Source organism: Vigna radiata, chromosome 6 (genome assembly GCF_000741045.1).
Source record: "Vigna radiata var. radiata cultivar VC1973A chromosome 6, Vradiata_ver6, whole genome shotgun sequence".
NCBI lineage: Eukaryota > Viridiplantae > Streptophyta > Magnoliopsida > Fabales > Fabaceae > Vigna > Vigna radiata.
The window spans coordinates 30,768,750-30,793,660 of record NC_028356.1 but is presented as its reverse complement, the minus strand read 5'-3'; the positions used below and the strand labels follow the sequence as shown (position 1 = coordinate 30,793,660).

General features: G+C 31.2%; 1 protein-coding gene across 5 annotated transcripts; it reads left to right on the top strand.

Moving 5' to 3' along the window:
• Positions 1-5,099: 5,099 nt before the first annotated feature.
• On the top strand, positions 5,100-23,963 carry LOC106763084 (kinesin-like protein KIN-7O). 5 transcript variants are annotated; one of them, XR_001375860.2, is made up of 30 exons: positions 5,100-5,289; positions 5,364-5,453; positions 5,554-5,672; positions 9,505-9,618; positions 9,715-9,796; positions 10,148-10,215; positions 10,294-10,368; positions 10,528-10,673; positions 10,753-10,855; positions 11,157-11,237; positions 11,546-11,614; positions 11,733-11,792; positions 11,883-12,044; positions 13,827-13,883; positions 14,910-15,149; positions 15,228-15,296; positions 15,382-15,564; positions 16,227-16,331; positions 17,121-17,207; positions 17,351-17,500; positions 17,678-17,791; positions 17,860-17,946; positions 18,046-18,249; positions 18,342-18,518; positions 18,892-19,098; positions 19,910-19,999; positions 20,105-20,245; positions 22,691-22,762; positions 22,958-23,239; positions 23,693-23,963. XR_001375860.2 is itself a non-coding variant. In XM_014647258.2 (29 exons), exons 1-29 carry the CDS (start codon positions 5,169-5,171, stop codon positions 23,162-23,164), a joined length of 3,477 nt encoding a protein of 1,158 aa, XP_014502744.1. In that variant the 5' UTR covers positions 5,100-5,168; the 3' UTR covers positions 23,165-23,477. The 5 variants fall into 5 exon arrangements, 4 of the variants coding, with proteins under 4 accessions (XP_014502744.1, XP_022638159.1, XP_014502743.1 ...); XM_014647258.2 differs by lacking the exon at positions 23,693-23,963 and having other exon boundaries at positions 15,231-15,296; positions 22,958-23,477; XM_022782438.1 differs by lacking the exon at positions 23,693-23,963 and having other exon boundaries at positions 17,121-17,192; positions 22,958-23,477.
• Positions 23,964-24,911: the final 948 nt, after the last annotated feature.

The window sequence follows — 24,911 nt, the reverse complement described above, 5'->3', positions numbered from 1 at the left end:
GAGGAGCCAGGAGAATTATGTTGCAAGACGTCAGTTTTCTTTTAACGGAAAAGTTAAATCCACAAACTCAAGTTCTCTCCGAAAATTTAGTGTTTATACAAACGTAAGATTGTCTGCAGTTATTTTGACAAAATTATATTATTTGTTTACAACATGTTATAGAAATTTTCCATTTTAGCGGCACTTTCTTCGTTTGTGCAAACAGATTCCTAGTGACTTATATTCTTCTGAACATTACATTGCAAAGTTGAAATTATGGTTGCATCTTCTTTCATTATCTACTCTTTTTTTTTAATAATATTTTAACACACAAATATTTTATATTTATTTAAATTTTTTTACTTTTTATTTCTTTTAAAAATGTAAAAATTTAATGACTATTTTTTTCTTGTATATCAATAAAATAATATATATATATATATATATATATATATATATATATATATATATATATATATATATATATATATATATATATATATATATATAATGTTGTTTAACAATCATTGACACAAATATAACTCACATGTTTTAATAACGTATTTAACCAATAAAAATTTCAATTCAATTGGAACAACTAACTGTGAAACACTCACAACCACCATGAAAAATCCATCAACAATCAAAAGAATACTTTATTGACCTCAATGTAGAATATAAATGTAATTAGAATATTCTTCACGAGAAACTATTCAAAAAATAAATAAAAAGAAAGTTATTTTGGTTATCAACGAAGCTCACCATTAGGGATGCAAAAAAATTCATAGGGATATCTGTTGGTAAAATTTACTATGGATATTATCCGTAAATATTTATTATTTGTGGGTAACGGATAGCAGATATTTTAATATTCACTTAGTAGTATATTATTCGACCTGCGTGTATCCGTTATCCCTAAAAAATAATTAAAAAAACTAATTTATATATTTTTGATTAAATTTAATTAAAAATAAAATTAAATTAAATTTTGTTAGGTTAAATTTAATTAAAATTAAATTTTAATTTATATTTAATTTAATTTATATTATATATATATATATATATATATATATATATATAGATAGATAGATATATGTTTTTTGTAATTTTGTTTAAATTTTATTTTAAAATGTATAAAATATATTTTTTTATTTTTTACGGGTACCCGTGAATTTTAAAATACTCACAAGTATTTTCTAAACGGATACCTAACAAATAACATATCAGATAGCGGGTAAAATTTTCTCCAATGAATCGAGTTGCAAGTAGACACTATCCGTATCCGATTTCACCCATTACCATTCCTACTCACCATACTTATTTTCGTAGAAAAAATAAAGAACATAAAACATTTTAAAAACTTATTTATTTTTAACTAACTTAAAAGAATTCATTTTGATTGAATCCCAGTAATACTTAAAAGAATACTTATTTACATTGGATTCCTTTTATAGTTAGGATATATATATATATATATATATATATATATATATATATATATATATATATATATATATATATATATATATAGTTACGTTATACTCTTATACCTCCAATGTAAATAGAACTTTTTAGGACACCATAAAAGTTACATGAAAAAAAAAAAGTTGCTCATATTTATAAAAGTGTCGTCATTCTATTTTAACATTTAATTCTTTATAATGGTAAATCATGCGACATAATTGATACATTATGATTAATTGTATCCTACCGTTACATTTTACTTTTTGTTAAAATTCATATAGTTTAATACTTAAATATTTGCATTGCTTAATGGACAATTTTAGTGTTTACTCATATAAACAAATAATTAAATTAATATTTGTGTTACTTATATATATATATATATTTTTCATTAGAGCTTTCTAACATTTACTTTGAAAGATAAGAGAATCTAAGAAGTTTGGAATTAATTAATCTGATTGTAATACATTGATATGACTGCATATGATACATAATCAAGTACTACTTAATATATAATCAAATATATCTAGTAAAATTTTATTTATATGACTAGATATTAATCACTGGAAATAACATTATTCAACATGTTATATATAAGGAAACATATGTTTCTTGCAACATTCAACTATAGTTTGGAAACATAAGTTACAAGTATAAATATTTTCAAGTATCCTTCTCAATCTCAACTTGAAATTAAGAACTTTAAGATAAAATAATAAGAATTACTCTCAAGAGAGTATAATTAAAACTCACAAGATAAAACTTTGTGAAGAATATTACAATGATTAATCATACACCTAATGTCACTCACATCTAATATAGAATTTGAATCTATAATCTTAGTGTTTTTTCTTTTGAATGTTCTCTTGACAATGTAGTTATTTCATCACCAACATTTCTTTTCTTTATCTAGATCTTTGATATTTATATTCACAATGTAGAATATGATCATTGATGTATATTTATCTTTGAACATTTTCTCATTACATTAGTATCTTCATCTTTCTTTGTATAATTGTCCCTGCTTGTTCTCATCATCAACATTTCTTTTCTTCATCTAGATCTTTTGGTATATATATTCACCTTGTAGAATATGATTGTTGATTACCTTCATAATTTTTTGGATAAGTAAAAAATCTTAATATAATCATCATCTATTTGAATTATTCATTATTTCATTTTTTATATTTCATCTCCATTTTAATGTATATTATTATTTTAGCTTGAATATATAACCTTCAGGATATTCTTCATATAATTTGTAATTTTTAGAATATTTTCTTGCTCGTAATTAATTTAAATCATATAATATATTTTTTAATATTTGCAATTTTTAATCAGTATATTCTTCAAATATTATTCTTTAATCAAATGTTCAATCAATATAAATTTGCATAATGATAAATTTGATATTTTATTTGTTGATTTAATCTTTCTTTTCAACCTTCATTTTTCTTTTGTTAAATAATATATTACACTCAGTTCTTTGTTTCATCTTATAGGTTGTTTTTGGTATAGACTTTTTAATTTTTTGTATCATCTCCTTAACTTGTATTTGACTCATCTACTCGTTATAATCGTCTAAATTATTTGATTTGACTTTCAATTTATACTGTCTTACTTGACTTTTATTCATTTGGTCACTTGATTTAACTTTCACATAGTTTGATTTTATCTTGATTCGTTTGGTCAATAAATTTGACTCGTCTAGGTTGGTGAAACTTGTTACTTTGTCTCATGTGGTTGAACTCTTTCGCTTAATTTGTCTACTCTTCATTTTCGGACTTATTTTACTATTCTTTCACAATTTTATTTTTATCAAACTTACTTCAACTAATGAACACACATTAAATGACATCTACAACCATATATAAAGAGGACACCTGTCCTCTTTTATTTTTTCCAATTTTATCCTCTTAATTACGACTTTTTTAATTGAAATGATTATTCATAAGACTATTTTTTTAGTTTTATCATTTTAGTAACTACTTTTCAAATTCAAATAATTACTTATTCTAAAAGAATTATTTACTCTTTTATTATTTAATAACTACTTTTTGAAATTTAAATAATTAATAATAATATTATTTACAAAATATTACTTATAATATTCTTTTATTTCAATAACTAAAATTTATTTTATCTATAGTTATATTTATAACTATATACACATTTTGTTTTTCTAATTTTACTATTTTAATTACTACTTTTAAAATTTAAATAATTAATAGATGTTTAAAATATGCACTTACATAGGACTTACTCTAGTATAATCTATTTAGTCTTTGTATGGATGTATTCTATTTATTTCTTTGGCTAAACGAAATCAACCAAAGAGTGATGCTCAATGCTAATATAGCCAAAGAAATCAACCAAGAACATGAAAATATGAACTCACGCACGCTCAACGACAAGAGTGATGCTCAATGTCATTCTTCTCACAAAATGACTCATTTAACGAGATAGAATAAAAATGGTTCCATGCCCGTAGTAGAAAGTAACACTCAACGATGTCCTGCTATCACTCAATGCCAGACCATTCGAAAAATGGTCGCTCAACGAAAAAATTGGCGCTTAGTGATTTGAAGGTAAAATGCTTTCAAACCTGAAATGCCAAGATAGCGCTCAACGCCACACCAATCATGCTCAACGCCATATCAGAAAATTTTCGATTCAAATATGTGATTTGAGAAACCAGAGATCTGTTCATATGATCAAATTGTTATTCATGACTCAATTCTTGGTTAAAAAATAGTTATTAATGTCAGAACACTAAATTAAATGACCAATTCTCTAGTTCTCTCAATCATCATAATCCAAGCACAACCAAAACTCACTTAAAATAATTTAACACATCATACAATTCAACACAAAACAACAAATCATGTTCAAACATACTAGATCGAACCAACACTGTCTAACTCATGGACTAAAACATCTAATTTCACTTACCACCAACAAACACTATCAATCCTAAGACAATTCGATAAGCATATCAAACTTTATTTGATCAAGACACATGTTTTTATTTAATAGGATTGNTTTTTTATAACCGTTTGATAATTAATTTTGAGGTAGCTATTTTATTATCAATTTTATTAGTGCATGTGCTTACCTATTTTTAAATGTTAAAAAAAATTTAAATTTTAAAAATAATAATTAAAAGATAAAACTAGAAAATAAAATGTTTATATGATTATAGATATAACTATAGATGAAATAAATTTTAATTATCAAAATAAAAAATATTATAAGTTGTATTGTATAAATAATTTTTTATTNTAATTAATTATTTAAATTTGAAAAGTTGTTATTAAAGTATTAAAAAAGTAAATAAANTTTTTATAATGAATAATTATTTAAATTTAAAAAGTAGTTACTAAAATATAAAACTGAAATATAGTTTTTTTATGAATTATCATTTAAGGTTAAAAAATAGTAAATATAAATGTACAATTTTGTATCTAAATTTTATATATTTAATAATATTTTTATTTTTTATAATAATATAATGAAAAAGGGACACACGAAGGAGTATGTGCTTCCATAGTATATATAATAATTATAAAAAATTCCAAATTTTAATAGTTATTTTAAATTATATAATTCAATCCCTTCAAATTTTTCATATTCAATATGAACTGGACCAGCCCTAATTCGTCAAACAAGGCGGGAAAAACAAAATTAAAATTAAATTTGAGGTGTTGCCGAGGACTGTGATTGCAATGGAGAAGATTCACGTCAGCGTCCGTGCAAAGCCTCTGTCTCAAGATGATGCGAAAACAAGTCCCTGGAGAATCTCCGGCAACTCCATCGCCATTTCCAACCTCTCCAAATTTGATTTTGGTACTCTTATCTTACTTTCTCTTCACTCTCTTCTTCTTGCAAATCTCGTTCTCAACCCAATTCGTGTTTCGCAGACCAAATATTCTGCGGTAGTTGTGGGACAACGGAAGTCTACGAAGCTCGTACCAAGGATCTCGTGGAGGCCGCAGTTCGGGGATTCAACGGTTTGCAGCATGCTTTGCTATTTGCTTTCTTCTTCATTTTGCTGTTGATAAATTAGTTGGATTGAATAACTTAGGGTTTGTGATGTGATGTTAATCGTAGGCACTGTCTTCGCTTACGGGCAAACGAACAGTGGGAAGACTTACACGATGCGAGGCTCGAAAGCTGAACCTGGAGTCATTCCTCTCGCTGTTAACGATTTGTTTCAAATCATTCAACAAGTAACCACTCCTTACTTTCATTTTTTTTGGTGACAAAACCAGTAACAAGAGTTGAAAAGCGACACAAAGCCATTGAAATTGAATTCTAATTGATATAAACAATGTTTGTATACAATTCTTTATACACACTTATAGGAGTAAGAAAACAAATTAATTGTGTTTTTCCATTAGCTAGAATCAACTTATGTGCGTAAGACCTGTTTAGATACAATTCAAGCTAGAAATGCTTTTGGGGCTTCTGTGTTCCGAGCAAACTCTTAAGTTAAACCGGACAGCTTTCATAAAAGTTAAGTGCAGAAGTTCAATTCACTTATTTTTTTGTGTCTTGTATAGATATAGATATTTATGTAGAAGCTTATTTAAACTGGGCCAAAAAGATAGAACTTTAGACATTAGAGACTCTGCTATTATATTATATTATATTATATTATATGTGTATTTATATATTAATGAGGTAGATATACAACAGTGACAAAAGCATAATCCCAAAACCCCAAAGGAAGAGAAGGATGATGTAACAAAGTAAGGCCTAATTCAACAATATGCCTATGTTTACGTTCAATGACTCCGTTTTGGTGATTTTTATGAGGACATATGAGTCGATGAACAATGCCATGATGAGCTAAACGTTGCATGAAAGGACGAAACTCACCATCCCAATCAGATTGAATATTTTTAATTTTAGAATTCAACTGTAACTCAACCATTGTTTTGAAAGTTTGAAAATTGACAATGTTTCCTTCTTCACGAACAAAAGAAACATAATATTTGTATCCTCCATGAGAAGTAATATGTGCAGCGCCCCAAAAGTCAGTAAAGATAAGTTCCAAAAGAGAATAGAAAAGCAAAATCATGACAAGGTTGCCTATGAGATTTTCTAGCACAAGATTTACAGAAACTGGAATCAACTTTATTATGTTAAGGAAGATTACGTTGTTTGAATACAAGGTTCATAACATGACTGCTACGGTGGCCTAATCTGGTATGCCACAAATGAAAACTAGTGCTGTCAAAAACAGACTTATTATCAATATTTATTACAAAGGAAACGGGAGCTAGTCGAGCAGGGAACAGAGGAGAGCACAACAATGAAGATGAGCGAGGGAAAATATGAACATTGGTGAAAGAGTACAATCCATCAGGTCCTACAACTCCATGAAGAAAGACATTTTTCGTTCCCTGAAACTTAACAAGACATTTATCAGAGTGAAACTCAGAAAACAGAATTATCCCTTGCAAACTGGCTAACAATTAGGAGGTTTTTGGTAATGGAAGGAATGCAACAAATGATTTTAATGAAACAGAACTCAAGAATAAAAAGGTGAGACAAATGAAGATGAGCCAACACCAGAAATACTGAAACCTACACCATTGCCAATGAAAATTTGATCTGGTCCATTAAACTGTTGCATTTGTTTAATGTTTAGAGGCTCACTAGTAACGTGGAAACTAGCACTAGGACCAGCAGTGGCAGTGGATTTAGTATTTGGATTTGTCCATGTATTGGAAGTCTTGTTGGAACAAACTGAGAAAGGAATGGATTGTTGAGTGACTGGATCAATAAAAAACAAAGGTTCATGAGGCTGGAATGAAATGTCAGATCGGAAGTGACAAACATTGGCTGTACGGCCAAATTTTAAATAAATTTGGCACTGAAAATTGGCAAACTTGTGACCACAACCACGAGCAGAACTTCCTCCTCCATGAGAGGAGCCATGAAAACCACCTTGCTGATTGCCCCCACGGGAATAAGTGCTTTGAGTGTATTTCGGAGAAGGCGTGACTAAGTACTGTGTCTGTTGTACATCTCGAGTCAATCTGGTTTCATGACCATACAACAACACTTCAATCTCTGCTATAGGAGTGCACTTTTTACTTTCAATAATAGACACAACTGGAGCATAACCATAAGCCTTTCAACTTAAGTGGCTTAATTACTGTTTCAACATATTGTCTCCAATGCAAGTAATTCGAATCATCCAATTTCTCAGCTATTAAAGTAGGAAACGAAGGTGAAGCCATAACGAAGTGATCACATTAATCAACAGAACCAGTGAAAGATGTAGAGGCAATTAGAAATTCCAGCGTAAGTCAATTACACCAAAACGAAAGCAATTACTGGTAGAAAACGAGATTTGAGACAGTGCAGGACGTGAATTGTGATACGTCGAGAGCAAAAACACACCAGATCGGAGAAAATAAACCAATGAAACAGAATTTTCACGAAGCGAAACAACCAACCAATTAAATCGTTGGAAAAGAGAAGACGAATGAGAGAGATGCAAAATGAAGACGAATCCACCAGTTGAACTGGTTGCAATGTCGAACGCAAACAACTACAAACAAAGATGAACACGAACGACGAATCATAACTCACGTAAGCTTTGAACGAGAGACACTTGACGAATGTGGAAGAGCGACGAGCCAACTGACAAGCATCAAACAATCAGAGAGGAAGCGTGGATCAATGAAAAAGAAGCTCTAGATACCATCTTAGAGAACTTGAACGAGAGAATAGAGAGTATGAACAATGATAGAAACTGGTTATTACTTTCTGAACAACTTGAAGTATGTACAATGTAGGTATTTATAGGTATTGACAAGTGGATTGTCCCAAGGATCCAAATCAGAAACTAATGGTAGAACAAGGAGAAGTTTTCTTTGATCTGAAAGATATAGAAGATTAGTTAGAAAACTTATTTATCTCATTATTATTAGACCAGGTTTATCTCTTGCAGTTGATGTTGTTAGTCAGTTGATGCAAAATCCTTGTATTGATCACTAGAATGCTGTCACCTATAGTCTAAGATATCTCCAAAAGACTCCAGGGCAATGATTACTTTATGAAGATAAAGGGAATACCCAAATCTTTGGATAATGTGACGTTGATTAGGCTGATTCTCCTATGGATGGATGCTCCATTATAGGGTATTATGATTTGCTTGGAGGAAATATTATCTCTTGGAAAGCAAGAAACAAATTTTGTTGCCTAATTATCTGCAAAGTTGAGTATAGAGCAATAACATTCGTCACCTGTGAGCTTATATGAGTAAAATAATTTCTCCAAGAATTAGATTTAGCCAATGAATATGTATTGTGATAACCAAGTTGCTCTCCACGTTGCTTCAACAAGCTTAGGCCCATCTCTTTATATTTTTATATTTATAATTGCATAACCCTATGTGCTCAATACACATTTGGGATTTATTCTATGTCTCTCTTTCATTTCAACACTTCCAATTCAATGTTCCATGAGAGGATTAAACACATTGAAATTGATTGTCATTTTATTTGAGAAAAGTTTATGTCCAAGGAAATTTGCCTTGAGTTTGTTGGATCAAATGATGAACCTATTAACAAACTTCTTGAGAAGATATTGAATTTATTTTTTCCAAGCATGATACATACCATTTGTATGCTCCAACTTGAGGAGAGTGTTAGTATAAATAATCTTAAATAGAATTTATTGTAAAGGTGTTCTATGCTTTGTGTTGTACCTAGTTCCTGGCTATATCTTTTGAGATACTCTTCTCTTCTCTCTCATTCATTGTATATGATGTATCCAAAGTTATTATAAATATGAGATCCCAAGATAGGAAAATTTACTCAAATTTATCACCTATTCTTTTATATTTCTCAAGTAAATTTATTACAATAAGATTCAAAATATTAGGATTTGATTATCAACAAAGACTATTGTACTAGTGTGGACTACAGTAACTCATACACCGACAATTATGACAACATTGTTAACTTTTATTATTTTTTCATTATCTCTTTTTGATATTGATCTCATAATGCTTGGAATACTGTTTCTTAATACTTATTTTAGGACGTGGATCGAGAATTTCTTCTTAGAATGTCATACATGGAGATTTATAATGAAGAGATAAATGATTTGTTGGCCCCTGAACATCGAAAACTGCAGATTCACGAAAATCTAGAGGTTGTTTACATATATTTTGCAAGCTTGTCCATATCTGGTCACTGGTGTTATATATGTATTACTTAATATTTATATAGTTTCTCTTTGAAATCACAGCGTGGGATATATGTTGCGGGGTTGCGAGAAGAAATTGTTGCCTCTCCTCAGCAAGTCCTTAATCTCATGGAGTTTGGAGAATGTAATTTATCTGTTGCATTTTACTTGTGTTTTTGCATTTTGGCTCTCCATTTTTTTGTAGCTTAAATTTTCATTCAAATATATTTGAACTTATACTGTTATTGAAATGGAAGAGAGCGGCAATTTCAACTTGATTTCTTTGGTTCCTTTGTTGGGTAGAATTTTTGTGTGATTCTGCATGCTTTTGGTTAACTTTGCAGTATGTTATATTTGTGAAGTATCTATCTTTTAGACTATTGCTTTATCTCCCTCTAGCGAACACCATATTTATACCCACTGTACTTTTTAGTATATCTTTTGCTACCTGTAATGGTTGACTAACTTTTTCTTATGTTATTTGCAATTGTATCAGCTCATAGACATATTGGAGAGACAAATATGAATGTGTACAGTAGTAGGTCCCATACTATTTTCCGCATGGTAATGTGTTACTTGGGATGATAATTTATTTTTTCTCGTTTTATTAGGTGCTTCTAATTAGTATCTTGTGTTTAATAGATAATTGAGAGTAGGGATAGAAGCGAAGATGAAGAAAGTGGCAGCTCTTGTGATGCTGTCCGTGTATCAGTGTTGGTATGTTAATATCACATTTTTAACCAACAATTATTCTCTTAGGGGAAAAGTTTTTCCATTTTTTTATTGTTATTCACATGCATTTATCTTTTCTCTTTTTTCAAATGACTATTCTTGTGTAATTTTTCGTATTGGTAATAGTTATCTTCTTATTTCTAGAACTTAGTGGATCTTGCTGGGTCAGAGCGTGCTGCAAAAACTGGTGCTGAGGGTGTTCGACTCAAAGAAGGCTCTCACATAAACAAAAGCTTAATGACTTTGGGAACTGTAATTAAAAAGTTGAGTGAAGGTGCTGAGAGTCAGGGGTAAGTTTAAATGATTATATTTAGCTTTTTTGTTTAAATTTTTGAATGAGGAAAGAAGAAAATATAATATCTTATGCAGGGGTCATGTTCCATATCGAGATAGTAAGCTGACTCGAATTTTGCAACCTTCTTTAGGAGGAAATGCTAGAACAGCTATAATATGTAATATCACTCTTGCGCAGGTAAGGTATTCCTGTGTTGACACCCTTAAATAACATATATGTGAGTTTAACGGCTACCACGTTTTACAATGAAATAATTGTTTGGAGATACAATATTGCGCGGTGTTTTGTGTATCACTTGATTAATATCCATTTAATCTAAGAATTAAGTTTCTTATCTATAACTTGTCAGACATATCAATATCCTGTATTATTTTCTATGCATACCCTATGATCACATTTCGTATTTTATGAAGGAGCATAAAACCATCCTATAATATTCTTTCAATTTATTTGTTTTATAACATTTATTATATGACAGATACATACAGATGAAACTAAAAGCAGCCTTCAATTTGCAAGTAGAGCATTGCGTGTCACAAATTGTGCTCAAGTGAATGAGGTTTCGTCTAATCCATTTCTCCTGTTTTTAGGGCTATTTTATTTTGATTTTTTTCTTTATTTTTTGCATTGCTTGCAATTTCAAAGTTGTTTTGTCTGTTACTTTCTCTTCTGTAATAAAGTTATTCTTCATAGCAAGTATATTTTCATTGCATCTTCTCTTGCAGTCCAGTTCCATTATTAATACATAGATGCTCTTACAATTTACTTTAGCAATGCAGTTCTGCCTTTTGTCTTATTTTGTATGATTTGGTACTGCAGTGATGTGTATCTCTCAGAGTAATTTTCTCACTCTGTTTTTGTTTACAGATTTTGACCGATGCTGCTTTATTAAAGCGCCAAAAGAAAGAGATTGAAGATCTTCGTTCCAAATTGATGGTGGGTCAAATTTTACAGTTGCTATTTTATATTTGATGAGCATATTGTTTGAGAGAAAGTAGGCAAAAAATTTAATTCCTGAAATGTTGGCATAGTTATGCTTTAGTTTTTTCTTTAGGGTTCTCATTCAGAGCATTTGGAAAAGGAGATTCTGAGCCTTCGAAATACTTTATTACAGGTTTACGAATTTTCCTTTTGGGTTAATTGTAAATTTTATTTATTTATTTCTTTTTGTGTATTCTGCATCTTACCATGTTTATCTTGTCAGACTGAACTGGAAAGGGAACGCATAGCTTTGGAACTAGAGGAGGAAAAGAAAGCTCAAGCTGAATGGGAGAAAAGAGTAAAGGAACAAGCCAAGAAAATTGAAAATTTGAGTTCAATGGTTCTATTTTCAAATAGGGATGAAAGTCGTGAGCATATTAAAAGGGTATTATTAAGCATGCCATGCTTTCTTTTTAATTTTCTTTCCAGGTCATTAAAGCTAATTTTACTATGTTTTGGATACATTCTACAAATATATGTGGTAAAATTACTGCCTATATAGAAATATTACATTAAAGTGTATTCCTTCATTCATCAACTAATAAAGGAAACAAAATAAAACAAGTAATAATGAATATCTTGTATATTTTAAATAGAATAAATAAAATCCTTGATACGTAGAGCAAAGCACACTGCTTACCTATAATTCCTAGCCCTTTAAGTTGATGCACTGATATATATCATGCCCAACTTGCTTATCAAGCTCTAAAACACAAGTCTTGCTATTGGTCAAAGATGTCAGCTGTATATTGGAAGGCATGAATGGCAAGCAGATAATTCCAGCATCCAAATTCTCTTTTATAAAGTGGTGATCAATCTCAATGTGATTTGTTTTACACGCTCGATGGGATTATTGGCTGTGCTTATTGTACCCTCGCTTTCATAGTGCAACTTCGACGAGAGATCCACTCTGGTCCTTCACAAATTCCTTGGACCTTTTCTCTAAACTTGGTTTCTAGCAACTGCTTTCTAGCTTTTCCAAGTTACTGTTTCTTTCTAAAGAAAACTTGTTCTTGAATCTGCCTCAAGGTTTTTCTTCACAAGGAGAGTGCATTAACTGACTTAACATTATGAAAAAGCAATGTCAGCCTAGGTACAAGACTAGTAAATTAGTTTACCAACTAACCTTTGGTATATTCAAATATCAATGGGAACACTTCCTTCTCCCCAAAGTTTTACATTGGGATTCATGGGGGTATTTGTTGGTCTACACCCACGAGGGTATTTTGAGCGAGCAACCTTCATCATAATGTGGATGGTGTTTCAAACTAGACTGGTCAGTGCAGTACCTTTCCCTTTAGAGGAAACTCTTAAGTAAGGTATGATTTGTTTGCCTTTTAGTGTAGCCTTGTCTTCTTATTAATTGAGTGAACTGCTAGTTATTTTCTACAAATGGCTGTCACATACAGTTTCCTACTATCACAAACTTGTAATACATAACTATTATTAACTAATTCCTAAGGGCTGCAGAGACTGAATCATTTGTAGCTACTACATTTCAGATCTTTCCAACACTGCTTTGTTGCCAAAGTTTAGGCTGAAAGTTGTAACTACTGATTGTTTTGATTTTGCTTCTGTATCTTGGGTTAACTCTATTGCCTTCAAGTAGGTCCTTGATTTAAAAATGAGCCCTTTGTTTGATGTTTGGTAAGGAAGTACTCCAAATAGTGTTCTCAAAGCAATTTCAGGTTTTGTAACACTTGATGCTGGAGTTATAGAACAGTGACAAGGAGAATGTTAAGTCTCACAATGAATTAGTCAATAATAGCAGTACACAACTTGAAGTCAATAATATGCACACGATAATTGATAAATGTCTCTGTGCTTAAACCTGGATGCCACTTATTTCTTCCAAATGTAAAATACTAATCACAATTAAAGAGGATGCTATAAGAACTAACAACTTGCTTCTAAAGCAATAATCACCAATTTCGCTTATGTAAGAATTGTAGGTAATGAAACTTCGCTCCAGAAACTGATTATCCTAATCTCATCTTTAATACTGTTATTTCCATTTCTCTTCATGCAATTGCTGCCCATCTAAACATATTTACTTTTTCTTAATGTCAACCTGAGAAACTATTGTGCTTTTGCATGATGTTTTTGTCCTTGTCTCCTCCTTTGCTCTCTACCATTTAGTGATTACGTTTTCATGCATGCACTGCAGGACAAGAGGCGGGATACATGGTGTATAGGAAAACTTTCACAGGAGCATCCAGGAAATGTAACATTTCACCTTCTTGATAGATTGTTAGTTTTGATGGGTCTTATTTTTATGAATTGTGATATGAATCTTTCGGGATTGTGGGGATGTAGTTTATTGTTATGGATCTTTCGGGTTTTATAGCATGTTCTTTATTTTGTCTACGGTTGGCCACTATCACCAGTCTATTGATACAACATTGAAACACAAGCTAAATGAGCTCTAACTTAATTTTTATTTTATTTTTTTTAGGTTTGTGTGTAATATAAGAAACTATTTATCATACATTATCCTTTGTGATTACTTTCCTTATTTCCCTTGTCTCCTAGAATTAGTTACTATTGGAGATCGAAATTGACTAGAGATATAACCCAACTATAATATACAAGTGTAAACTTTACCTTGAGAGTTGGTTTTTTGCGTAGTTGAATTTCTCATATGGTATTTGAGCCTATTTTAGAAAAGTTTGTTGGGTCTTATAGACATACTTACCAAGGGACTGAACAACAATAACTTTGAGAGAATTATATTTGAGCTGGGAATGAAGAAGGAGAGTGTTGAAATATTTGATTCCTGTTTTTAATTCTGTATATATGCTGTGTATATATGTTGTCTCGAGCATGGAACTAGACATTAATAGATGGTCCGATAGCGGGTGAAACAATATACTCAACAAACAACAAATATTATTAGGGTAGGTTCTAACAATAGCTCTTATACCATGTTAAGTTGACTTTAAGTCTAACTCAACTTTACAAAACCAACTTGTAAGGTGAAGTTTGTACTCACTTATATACTATAAATTGGTCTTATCTCTAGTCGATGTGAGACTTCCAACTTATATGTATGTATATATATATATGTGTGTGTATCATATATATATGTAATGAGACTTAATAAGAGAGAAAAATGATTTTCTTCTAAACTTGAGAAATTATTACTAACATTATATGTGCATATATTATAGCATTTCTTTTGGACCGTGATAGTTGTCTTGTTGCTTGTATCTTATTTTTGGAATCCTGATTCATTTGTTTTATGTGGTAGGTATACCCTATCATCCAACCTAGTGCTTCTACGGTTAAACCTGGGAGACCTAATCGAGACATGGGACCACTTCTTCCTTTCGAGGAACTTGTAAATGAAGATGTTTACGTGGATGAGTCCTTTAAGCAAAAGGACAATAATAAAGATGATGCTAACAAGGATTGTAATCTCCCAAACCCATGTGCTTTATTGCATGTAACAAACAGGAAAAAGGCACCACGGAAGAAAAGCTTGCCAATGGTTTGTTATATTAGATGTCTCATTGCTATTTTCACTTTAAATTTTAGTAATTTGTATTCTAATATCAAGCAAATATAGCAGGAGGACAACAAATTTCTAGAATTGCAAGCAGAATATGAGAGTTTGTTTCTAAAATTTGAAACTGAGGTTTCCCCCTGTTAATTCTTGATTCACTTCCAGATTCAGAGTTTGCTAGACTAGATATATAATGCCCACGTGTTTCTTATTGCAGAAAACTATAAGTGATATACAGCTTGAGTCATTGAGAAAACAGCTAATTGATTCAAATTCTTTCCATTCTAAGGAATCTGTTGAGTCTGTAAATTATGCAAATAATGGTTGCTTGATTGTTGAGAAAAATGCGAATTTTAGAGAATCAGATGCTATTCTTGTTATCAAGAGACTTCAAGAGCAGGTTTTGTTTTCTTTCCCTTTTTCACATCTCTTTTTATCAATAATTCCCTCTCTCTTTTATTCTTGTTTAACCATCCTTTTCAAAGATCAAGACAGTATTAGTTAATATTTAATTAATTTACACATACTTATCAGTTAATATTTAATTAATTTACACATGCATTTATTGCAATGTAAAAATGAAAAAGGGTAAAATAGAAAATATCTTCTATTTTGTTAAAATCAAGAAAAGTTATTACAATTATTGGTTTCTCCAAAAGAACCTTACACTTAAAAAGAAAGAGGGATTATTGAATTACTCCCAAAGTTTATATGATTATTGAAAACAAACTTAAGAGAAAGGAAATTTGTATTTATTTTTCTGAATTTGTTCTAGTTTGGAGCTTCTGATTGCAGAAGCTATATATAGACTACATACGCTCATTTAATTGACTGGATCAATTATAACAACCGGACAGTGACAGCTGTAACAAACTACTCCAAGTGAATACATCATATAATGATGGCTGTAACTAAATAACTATGTCTGATGAAAGTAGTTATAAACTCACATGATTAAAATATTTCTATAACCGCTTTTCTACTTTATGCTGCATTAGAATGTATATACAAACATGTTTTTATTTCTATCTGTGTCTTATATTTTTAACTTGCATCTTGAAGATTAAGGTTTTGGAAATGGAAAACTTGTCAAGCCAACAAAGCTTGGATAATGTTGTTGATCTGGTAGCAGAGCAGAATATATGTGGTAGGGAGAAATGCAAAGAGGTAATAATCGTTTAAGTCAACAGTGTTTCTTTCTCTATGCCTTCTAATCCTTCTCTCCTATACCTTCTTCTCTCATATACTTTCCAACCCCTAACACTTTCAGATTTATCCAATATGTTCTTGTACCGAGACATGCTTTTTCAATGTTTTTCCCATTATTGCCAACGTAAATTGGAAGATTAACAATACAAGTTGTACGCGGATTAAATGATCTCCTTTTTCTTAGTTCTCGGTACTAGGGCCGACCCCAACCACTATAGTAATATCAGTTGATAGTTAACACTAGGTGATTTTTCTTAGTGAGAAAGTTGTATTTTATATTAAACTTCAATTGTAATGGACCTAATATGAACAATAAATTTGCTGATTTCATTTGGACTTCTAAATTACTGTCATCTTTAAAATTATGGATTTGTAAATTACTTCAAGATATCAAGTTAACTTCAATAACACGGCAACCTCTTCTGTTTATCTTGCTACTTTCACTGTATAGTTGGAATAAAGGGAAAATAACAGAATACTAAATATTACCTCTCTTTGTATATGTTGTATTTAATTTTATCTTTTAGAATATTTATGGTATTTTTCCCTTTTTTATTGACAAAATATGGTAGCAAAGATGGGTCACTACAAGGGTCAGGGCAACTACATAAATTGTATTACTAAATTGGGCACCCATGAGTATTTGTCAGATATATTTTTTGCAATCTTTAGACTGGAGATATATAAATCTGTCATTTATTGCTAAATTAAGATTTATAATTCCTATATTTTGTTTCATCTGGTTAGCTCTATGAAGAGCTTATAAATGAACAACAGGCAGCTCGATTGGCTAATGAGAAACTTACTTCCACTGAAACTGTGAGCAACATTAATGTATGCAATTGATGATTTTATAAACATTTTGATTCGTGCTTTCGTGTAATGTCTTTGTGCTTAGCTATCAATTTACAATTCTATATGACTATGGTTCATACTATATCCTATCCTATAACGCTGATTCTTGAAGCTTTATGTAGGATGGAAATTTTGACTTTCCAATCAGTGTTTCCTTGGAAATTGAAGAAATTGCATCGGAAATTCAAAACTCAAAAGATGTTGTTCAAAGTGCTATGTTTATGGTGGATGATGCTATTAAAAGTTTCTCTGCTCTCTGTGATACTCTCCTTGTAAGTGCTTTGATAGAGCCATTGAGGCACTATAGGATCACTATTTGTAAGAAAAATGAAATTGCAGAACATTTACTTCATGTATTGCCTTTAGCGGTTAGCATTTGTTTTCTAACTAAGATATAAAATTGTGTATGTTTTTAGTTGGAGGGCTTACTATTTTATGGTTCGACACAGGTTTTCAAAACCTCAGTATATGAGGATTATGCAGATCAAATTTTAATCTTGAATAATTCTCAGAATTTGATTTCTTGCCTAAGAAAGAAAATATTTGAGCTTGAAAGTGAGAAGGTAAAGCTTCCTTTCTATTATGAAATATTTCTAGAGATGTCCTAGTTGGTCTAATATTTGTGCTGCAGGTTCTTCTAGACAACCAAGTAGCTGATCTACAGAAGCATCTTCAGGAATCAAAATTAGATGCTCAGAAGTCCCAAAATTCTTTGATGGTTGGCCTTTATTTTAGAAATATTTTCTACCCTATATGTTCATTTCTTTGAATATGCAATGCTGCGAATAGGAACACTAACTGTTTATTATTGTTACAGGATAACTTAGAACAACAGAAATTTGAAAATGCAGAGTTGATTTCTTATATTCAAACTCTTGGAAAGGATTTATCTTGTTTGACATCGTCTACAGTGGCCAAGGATAGAGAAACTACAAGAAAAGAGCTGGAGAAGGTTAAAACCAAGTTAAAAGAAACTGAGTCTAAACTTAAGATTGCGATACAAGAGAAAACAAAAATTGAGGTTGTTTTTTTGGCACATCTCATGATTCCTTGGTTTCATTGTAATCTATTTACTTTTCAAATTTATGCCCTAACATATTAGGTGTTCCTTAGGGTGAGAAAGCCTATGCGGAGCGAGAGATTAAACAATTACGTGGCCAAATATCTCTTCTTGAACGTGATATCAATAAACGTGATTCACTTGCAGGAAGAAGACGTGATTCAATTGTTGAAAGGGGTTCTAAGATATTTGATCCTAAAAGACCAAAAGGCCTAGAACAGACATTGCAGGTTGACTTTGGGTCTTGATGTATGCTTGTTGAAAATTGTTGATTGACATTCATTTGAATTTGGTGTAATTATTGTTCTTTCTCATATTTGTACGTGTATACATGTGTTTAAACTTTAGTGACCTTTCCTAATTCATGCTTTTGATCACAATATTTTATGTTAAGTTACTCCTAAATGACATTACCCATAAAGAACTGTATGTTACACATTCTCTATGATGTTATTATGCCATTCCTGAGCTCTCACCTTGTCATTCCTTCCTTTTGCCATTATTATTAAGTTATGAACATGTTTGAATTACTTTTATATATTATTTTAAGTTTATGTATAAATATAATTTTCAGTAGAATAATTGATTATTTTCATATATCAGGATGAGCACAAAAAACTGGAAGTTTTGGCATTTGAATCAGAAACAAGAATTGCTTCGTTGGAAGAAGAAATAACAGCTACGTTGAAGGAGAAAGAAGAGGTGATATCTATTAATGAAGGTTTGTTGTTAGAACTGGAAGGCTTGACTGAAAAGCTGAACACATCAACCACTGAACTATATCATTTGAAGGAGGAAATTTATGCTCTCGTAAGTTTCTCTGTAAAGTTTCCTAGAATTTCCCTTTTAACTCGGTTGTTAGATGGCTGATAGAATTAACGGGTTGACGGAAATATTATAGAAAGTAAAACATAGTTGAGAGAATTGGAGAATCTGAAATTATTGACATAATTTTCAAAAGATTTCCGTTGAGATCTGTTTCAAACATGATATAGAATTGGAAGACATGCTAGAAATGTAATGTTTAACAAAATAAAAATTAAAAAACCATTCACGTAATCAACTTCTCATAATAACTAAAGCTTTTGGTGTAGTTGGTTTTTGACATAGTATCATCAAATTCTCTATGGTCCAGTGGTTTAGAGTTCATTGCGGTGCCCATTATTCTAATAAAATGTTGCACGAGGTAGTTGGCCAATACATTGTGCATGCTTTGAAGCCCACAAAGCTGTTAATCAAGGAGGTAGATTATAAACACGAGTATTCCTTTATATAATGAAAAAGAGATACAATAGTAAAGAATGAAAGCATTACCTAATAATGGGAAATATTTGGTAAGATATTACCCTAATATATATCCCTATTTAGTTTGACCAAATTATGACTAACAATATTTAATGTGATTTTCTAGTGGTCTTTGTTGAGATCAATGCATGTATACAGATTGAGGTATTTTTATAACTGTTGAACGAACTGATCAACAGTTGGCAGAAATTGACTTCTCTAACATGCAGTTTACAAGCCAACATAAGTAGCGATCTACTGTAACAATGACAATTTAATAGCTAGTTTGCTTTCTCATTCAAACCATTAATTTGGTATCTTATTCTTGTCCACCCAGAAGCAAAGATTGGAAGAATCTGATATCAACCAAGAAAATTTGAAAAGCTCTATCAAAGTACTAATGGAAGAAAAGGAAGAGTTGGCTATGGTAGTGCAGCTTCAGCAAATTTTTTCTTCTACTTTATCGTGATTCTTCCCCTTTTAGGACATTTCTCTTGTTAAGGCATTTCAGTGTATCTTCTTGATCTTGCAGCAACTCACTGATTCACTTTTGGAAATAGAGGAGGAAAGGGCAATATGGTCTGCCAAAGAGAAAGCAGTACTTCTAGCTATAGAAGAACACACAAAGTCAAACAATGTGCAAATTACATCATTATCAACAGAATTATTAGAAGTAAGGTTTACTGCTTCACTATTTAGGAAACCTGTTTTAGTTCCATTTATTTTCTTTACAATTTTCTTTTTCTTCATCTTGAAACCTACAAAACGGTCTTGTAAGGTGAAGATTAAACTTAACTTATATATTATTATTTGACTTTATTTCTAATTGATTTGTGATCTCTAACACGTCCCCTCATGTTGAGAAATGAACATCTCAAGTGTGATATTGGATATTTATAGATAGTCTAACAAGAGTTCTGTGGCTTAATAGCCTAAAAAAACTTGACTAGGATTAGTTCTAAATGACTCTTATACGATCTTAACAAGTGGACTTTAAGTTCAACTCTATCCTATAAAATCGAATTGTAAGGTGAGGTTCCACCTCACTAATATATTATAATCTGACCTTATTCTTTGTTGGTGTAAGATCTTCAACAATTTGAGCCAAATAAGCTTACAAAAAGCAAGAACCATTGCCCTGTTCTCTGTTATTGCATGAGATCTTACAGCTACATTATACTTTTTTGCTTTTCTAGGAGATCAAGTTATTACCAATAAAGACCATATCAACTATATTCCTATGTCTTACATGAAAAATTAAGAAACTGACTGGCCACAAAACAAATGTATATTAAATATATATATATATATATATATATATTTGTAAAGATGGGTTTAGGGTTTATATATATGTATATAATAAAGATGGGAAAACTAATTTTGAAAATATAATTGCAACACTTGTATTAGACTTGTATTTAGTTGGTCTCTCTTTACGTTATGTAATGTACTGACTATGATATAGTTTATTGTGTAACTTTAGGTAGTTATTATGTTTTTGGCAGTTATGGCAGTTCTTTTGTCTTGGCAACTGTCAATAAGTGCTGTTTTCTTTTTTCTTTTCAAAGTCTATTTAAAACAGACTCAGTTACCTCTGTAAAGTGTACAATCATTTTCTACGTTGCTACATTATCTCTTTATTTCTTACAATCCTCCAAACTTAATATGGTATACAGAGTAGGTTACAGATCTTGGTTTCCCACCTATGATGTTTAATTCTTCATCCCACCCATACCCTAACCACTTCTGTTCGCACTCAGTTGTTGAAAAACTTGATGACTCCAATTATCTTCTTTGGAAGAAGCACGTTGAACATATCATCACATCTCACCAACTTCATCGGTTTGTGGTTAATCCTGTCATTCCCCCTCAATTTCTCTCTGTATCAATGGTGTACTCAATCCCGCTTATGATGAATGAGAAGTTTAGGATCAATTCTTATTTACACGGCTTCAGTCTACTTTATCCAAGTTTGGGACCAGATTCATGAACAATTTTTCAATTAAATGGAAGCTTGCGCTGAGTAGTTGCACACTGATCTTCGTGTGCAAACTTTTGAAAACAAAACCATGAAGAAATACTTAGGTCATATTAAGTCTATTGTTGTTGACCTTGTTGAACATGTTGAACACGTTAAACCTGATGAAACATGTTGAGGCCATCCTCCAAATTTTTTTTTGCTCTCATCTCTTTAATTGAAAGCAAATTTGAGACTCCCCCAATTACTGAGGTTGAGGCTTTGCTTCTTGCCCGTGAATCTTGTGCCAATCGACATCAGACAAAGTTCTTTCCACCTTCGGTTCATTATTCTCATTCTCCATCCAAATCATTTGTTGGTGGCAGCTTCTCTTGTGGTGGTTCCAAACATGGTGGTGGTATGTCTGTTTGTGGTTGTGGTCGTGGTGGTCGCTATGTCAATTTCCAATGCCAAATTTGACTTAAATATGGCCACATGGCAAATGTTTGCTTTTATAGGGGTGATACTACTTTTTAGCCTCCTGATTCTCTTGTGCTCTATGATCCCACCACTCATCAACCTCTCCCCCCTTCCACTTCTCCCTCTGCATCCCAAAAGCCTAATACTCGGGTCAATCCATCTTCACAACCTTTTCTTGAAGTTCCAATTGCTATGCTTGCCAATTCAAATCCTTACCCTCCTCCACTTGGATACGAGATTCTAGAGCCTCATTTCATGTGATTGGTTACTCTGAATATTCAACATCTTAATAACTTTTCCTGATCAAATTTATATTGGCCATGGTGAAGGGTTGCCAGTTCTTGCCTCTGGTACCTCTTGTCTCTCCAATTCTCTTTACTTACATAATTTACTCCATGTTCCTTCCATTACCAAAAATCTTATTACTGTTAGTAAATTTGCTCTTGATAATAATGTTTCCTTTGAATTACATCCTCACTTCTGTCTTGTTAAATCTCGAGCCACAAGTGATGTTCTTCTTCGAGGTGTTGTTAATTCAGCAGAAGTTTGGGCTAGACTTCTGTACTCAACTTCTGTGTTGCCTAAAATGCCAGATTATACTGATTTTAGTAATTACATTAAGGAATATTCTTTATCTGTTTTCTTAATTTTAGTAATCACATTATGCATATTCTTTATCAGTTATCGAAGGAAAAGGTCCAGGTTGAAGAACTGAGACAGAAACTTTCTTGTATGGAAGTCAAAATGCATGCGGTAAGTACCTTATTGGGGTTATCAGTTCAAATATGGTTTGTATTGATTCCATATACCGATTGCCTATCAGAATTTCTTTCTTTGATGATTTCATTGATTCTGCTTGTCCATAATAATACATCCCAATTTATCTGCATTAGTTATTTAGATGTTTGTGCTGGATGAATCAGTAAAAACATCTTTTTTTTATGACAGGATGGTGTAACAAACAACAAAGAAATGGCTAAGCTCAGAATGAGACTCCGCGGAACACAAGCAAAGCTGGATGCTTTCCGTTGTAGATACAAGGAAGCAATCGATGAATCTATCCTAACAAATAAGAAGTATAAAGACCAGTTGGCTTCAAAATGCATAGAAGTGCTTAACCTAAAGAAAGAGTTAGCAGCAGTCAAAGGGCAATAGGAAATTTGCATGATATGTTAAAGGATGCAATCTCGCATCTTGGGTCATCTCACTCTATGTTTGTTAAAATTACAGGTCAGGTCATCATTCCAAATGGTCTCCGTAATTTGTAATCTCATCCAGTTGTGAAATCTTGAATGATTCGTGTTTCAATTTCATTCAATTCCTCATAATAACTGAATTTCCTGCAAATCCCTCATATAATAAGAAACTCAATTAGTAAATTGTGACTAGGGCATGAAATGGAAGAGTTAAGGCAAATATGCACCACAAATCATAGCACCACTCAGGGTTGACTCTTGAACATAGATATAAAAATGTTCACACACAATTTTGTACGAATGGATATTGCATTCCATGGACGTACAATGAACAAGATTTTAAAAAAAATCTCTGAATTTTTTAAACGTGCAAAAATGTTATACTTTCAATTGACGTATACTTCTTTCTATTAATTTCTATTTTTTAATTTTAAAAGAAATTTTCTTGTTTTGAGGTTTTTGAAAAAAAAAAAATTACATTGTGCAGGTATGAATATAGTGTGGGCGCTCAGGTAATAGTTAACTATCAAGAATATCTGAAGCTGTATTTGAAATTAGATTTGAAGATTTCTGAAGGTAATCTTATTTTATTTAATGTATCTCTCTTATGATATAGGAACTTTATTATATTTGATGAAGTTAAGTGAATAAAGTGTTTGAAGGGAAAAAACAATTGAACCTTTAGAGGCTATGTAAATAAGACTGTTGTTGGGGCTTCAGATGTAATTAGAAAAGGGCAAGCAATTTTGGTGATGAAATCCCTCTTTTCCAGTTAGCTAAGTTTTATTCATGTTATTTTTTATTAGGATTTTGAAAAGTATTCGGCATTTAAGTTTAATTTAATTTTATAAGATTGTTTGACAAAGAGAAATATAAATTTACTTTCAACAAAATTGATAAGGATATGTTTTGAATGACACCGATGTGATTTAAAAAAATGTGTGCTTTAAATTTAAATCAATTTTATAAAATAAAAATATTTTCAATATTGTTAAAGATTTAGGTCAACGATTCAATTTATATATATATAACGTGGGTGTTATGGAGAGTTTACTCAGTTTTTGTTATGAAAATGTTGATCCAGAAATGTTTCTTTTATTTTGAAAGAGCTGATCCGGAGATACAGTTGTGACAAAAATTTTGTTGCCTGCGTGGGAAATTTTTAAAGTGTTGAATAGCTAAATCATTTAGTTGCGGTAAAAGATTTTATTTATAACAATTTACACCCAAAGATACTTTAAAACAAGATATTTTAATCACCGTAAGAATAGAAAAGTTGGGCCAAAAATATTTTATTCAAGTTATAACACGATATTTTAATCTTTATAAGAAGTAAAATGCTCTAAGTTATTAGTGATCTACAACCAAAATTCTTTATATACAAATGCTCGGGTAATGTTTTAATTATTCGACTCAAAAAAAAAAATCTTACGGTTTAATCCTTTTCAAGTTGGTATTAGAGGTTTAAATATGGAAGTTTTGCTTTCATATTTTTTTATTGTCATATTAGTTGTACCTTATTTTAAGACTTACCAAAGTGTACATAGTTTATATTTTAAGGAACTTTTGTTGTCATTGTAATCATCATCATTGTTAAAGCTTCCAAGGTAATCGACAACTAGATATTTGTCATCCTTCAAATTTTCAGCTCCATAAGTCGAGTCACATTTACGCTGGTGTTTCATGCAACTCCGTTTTTGGCTCAT

Coding starts and splice junctions, on each gene's coding strand:
- LOC106763084 (XM_014647257.2), top strand. CDS start 5,169: ATGGAGAAGATTCACGTCAGCGTCCGTGCAAAGCCTCTGTCTCAAGAT. Junction 16,332..17,120: donor GTAGGGAGAAATGCAAAGAG/GTAATAATCGTT, acceptor TCATCTGGTTAG/CTCTATGAAGAGCTTATAAA. Junction 17,792..17,859: donor TTGAGCTTGAAAGTGAGAAG/GTAAAGCTTCCT, acceptor TTTGTGCTGCAG/GTTCTTCTAGACAACCAAGT.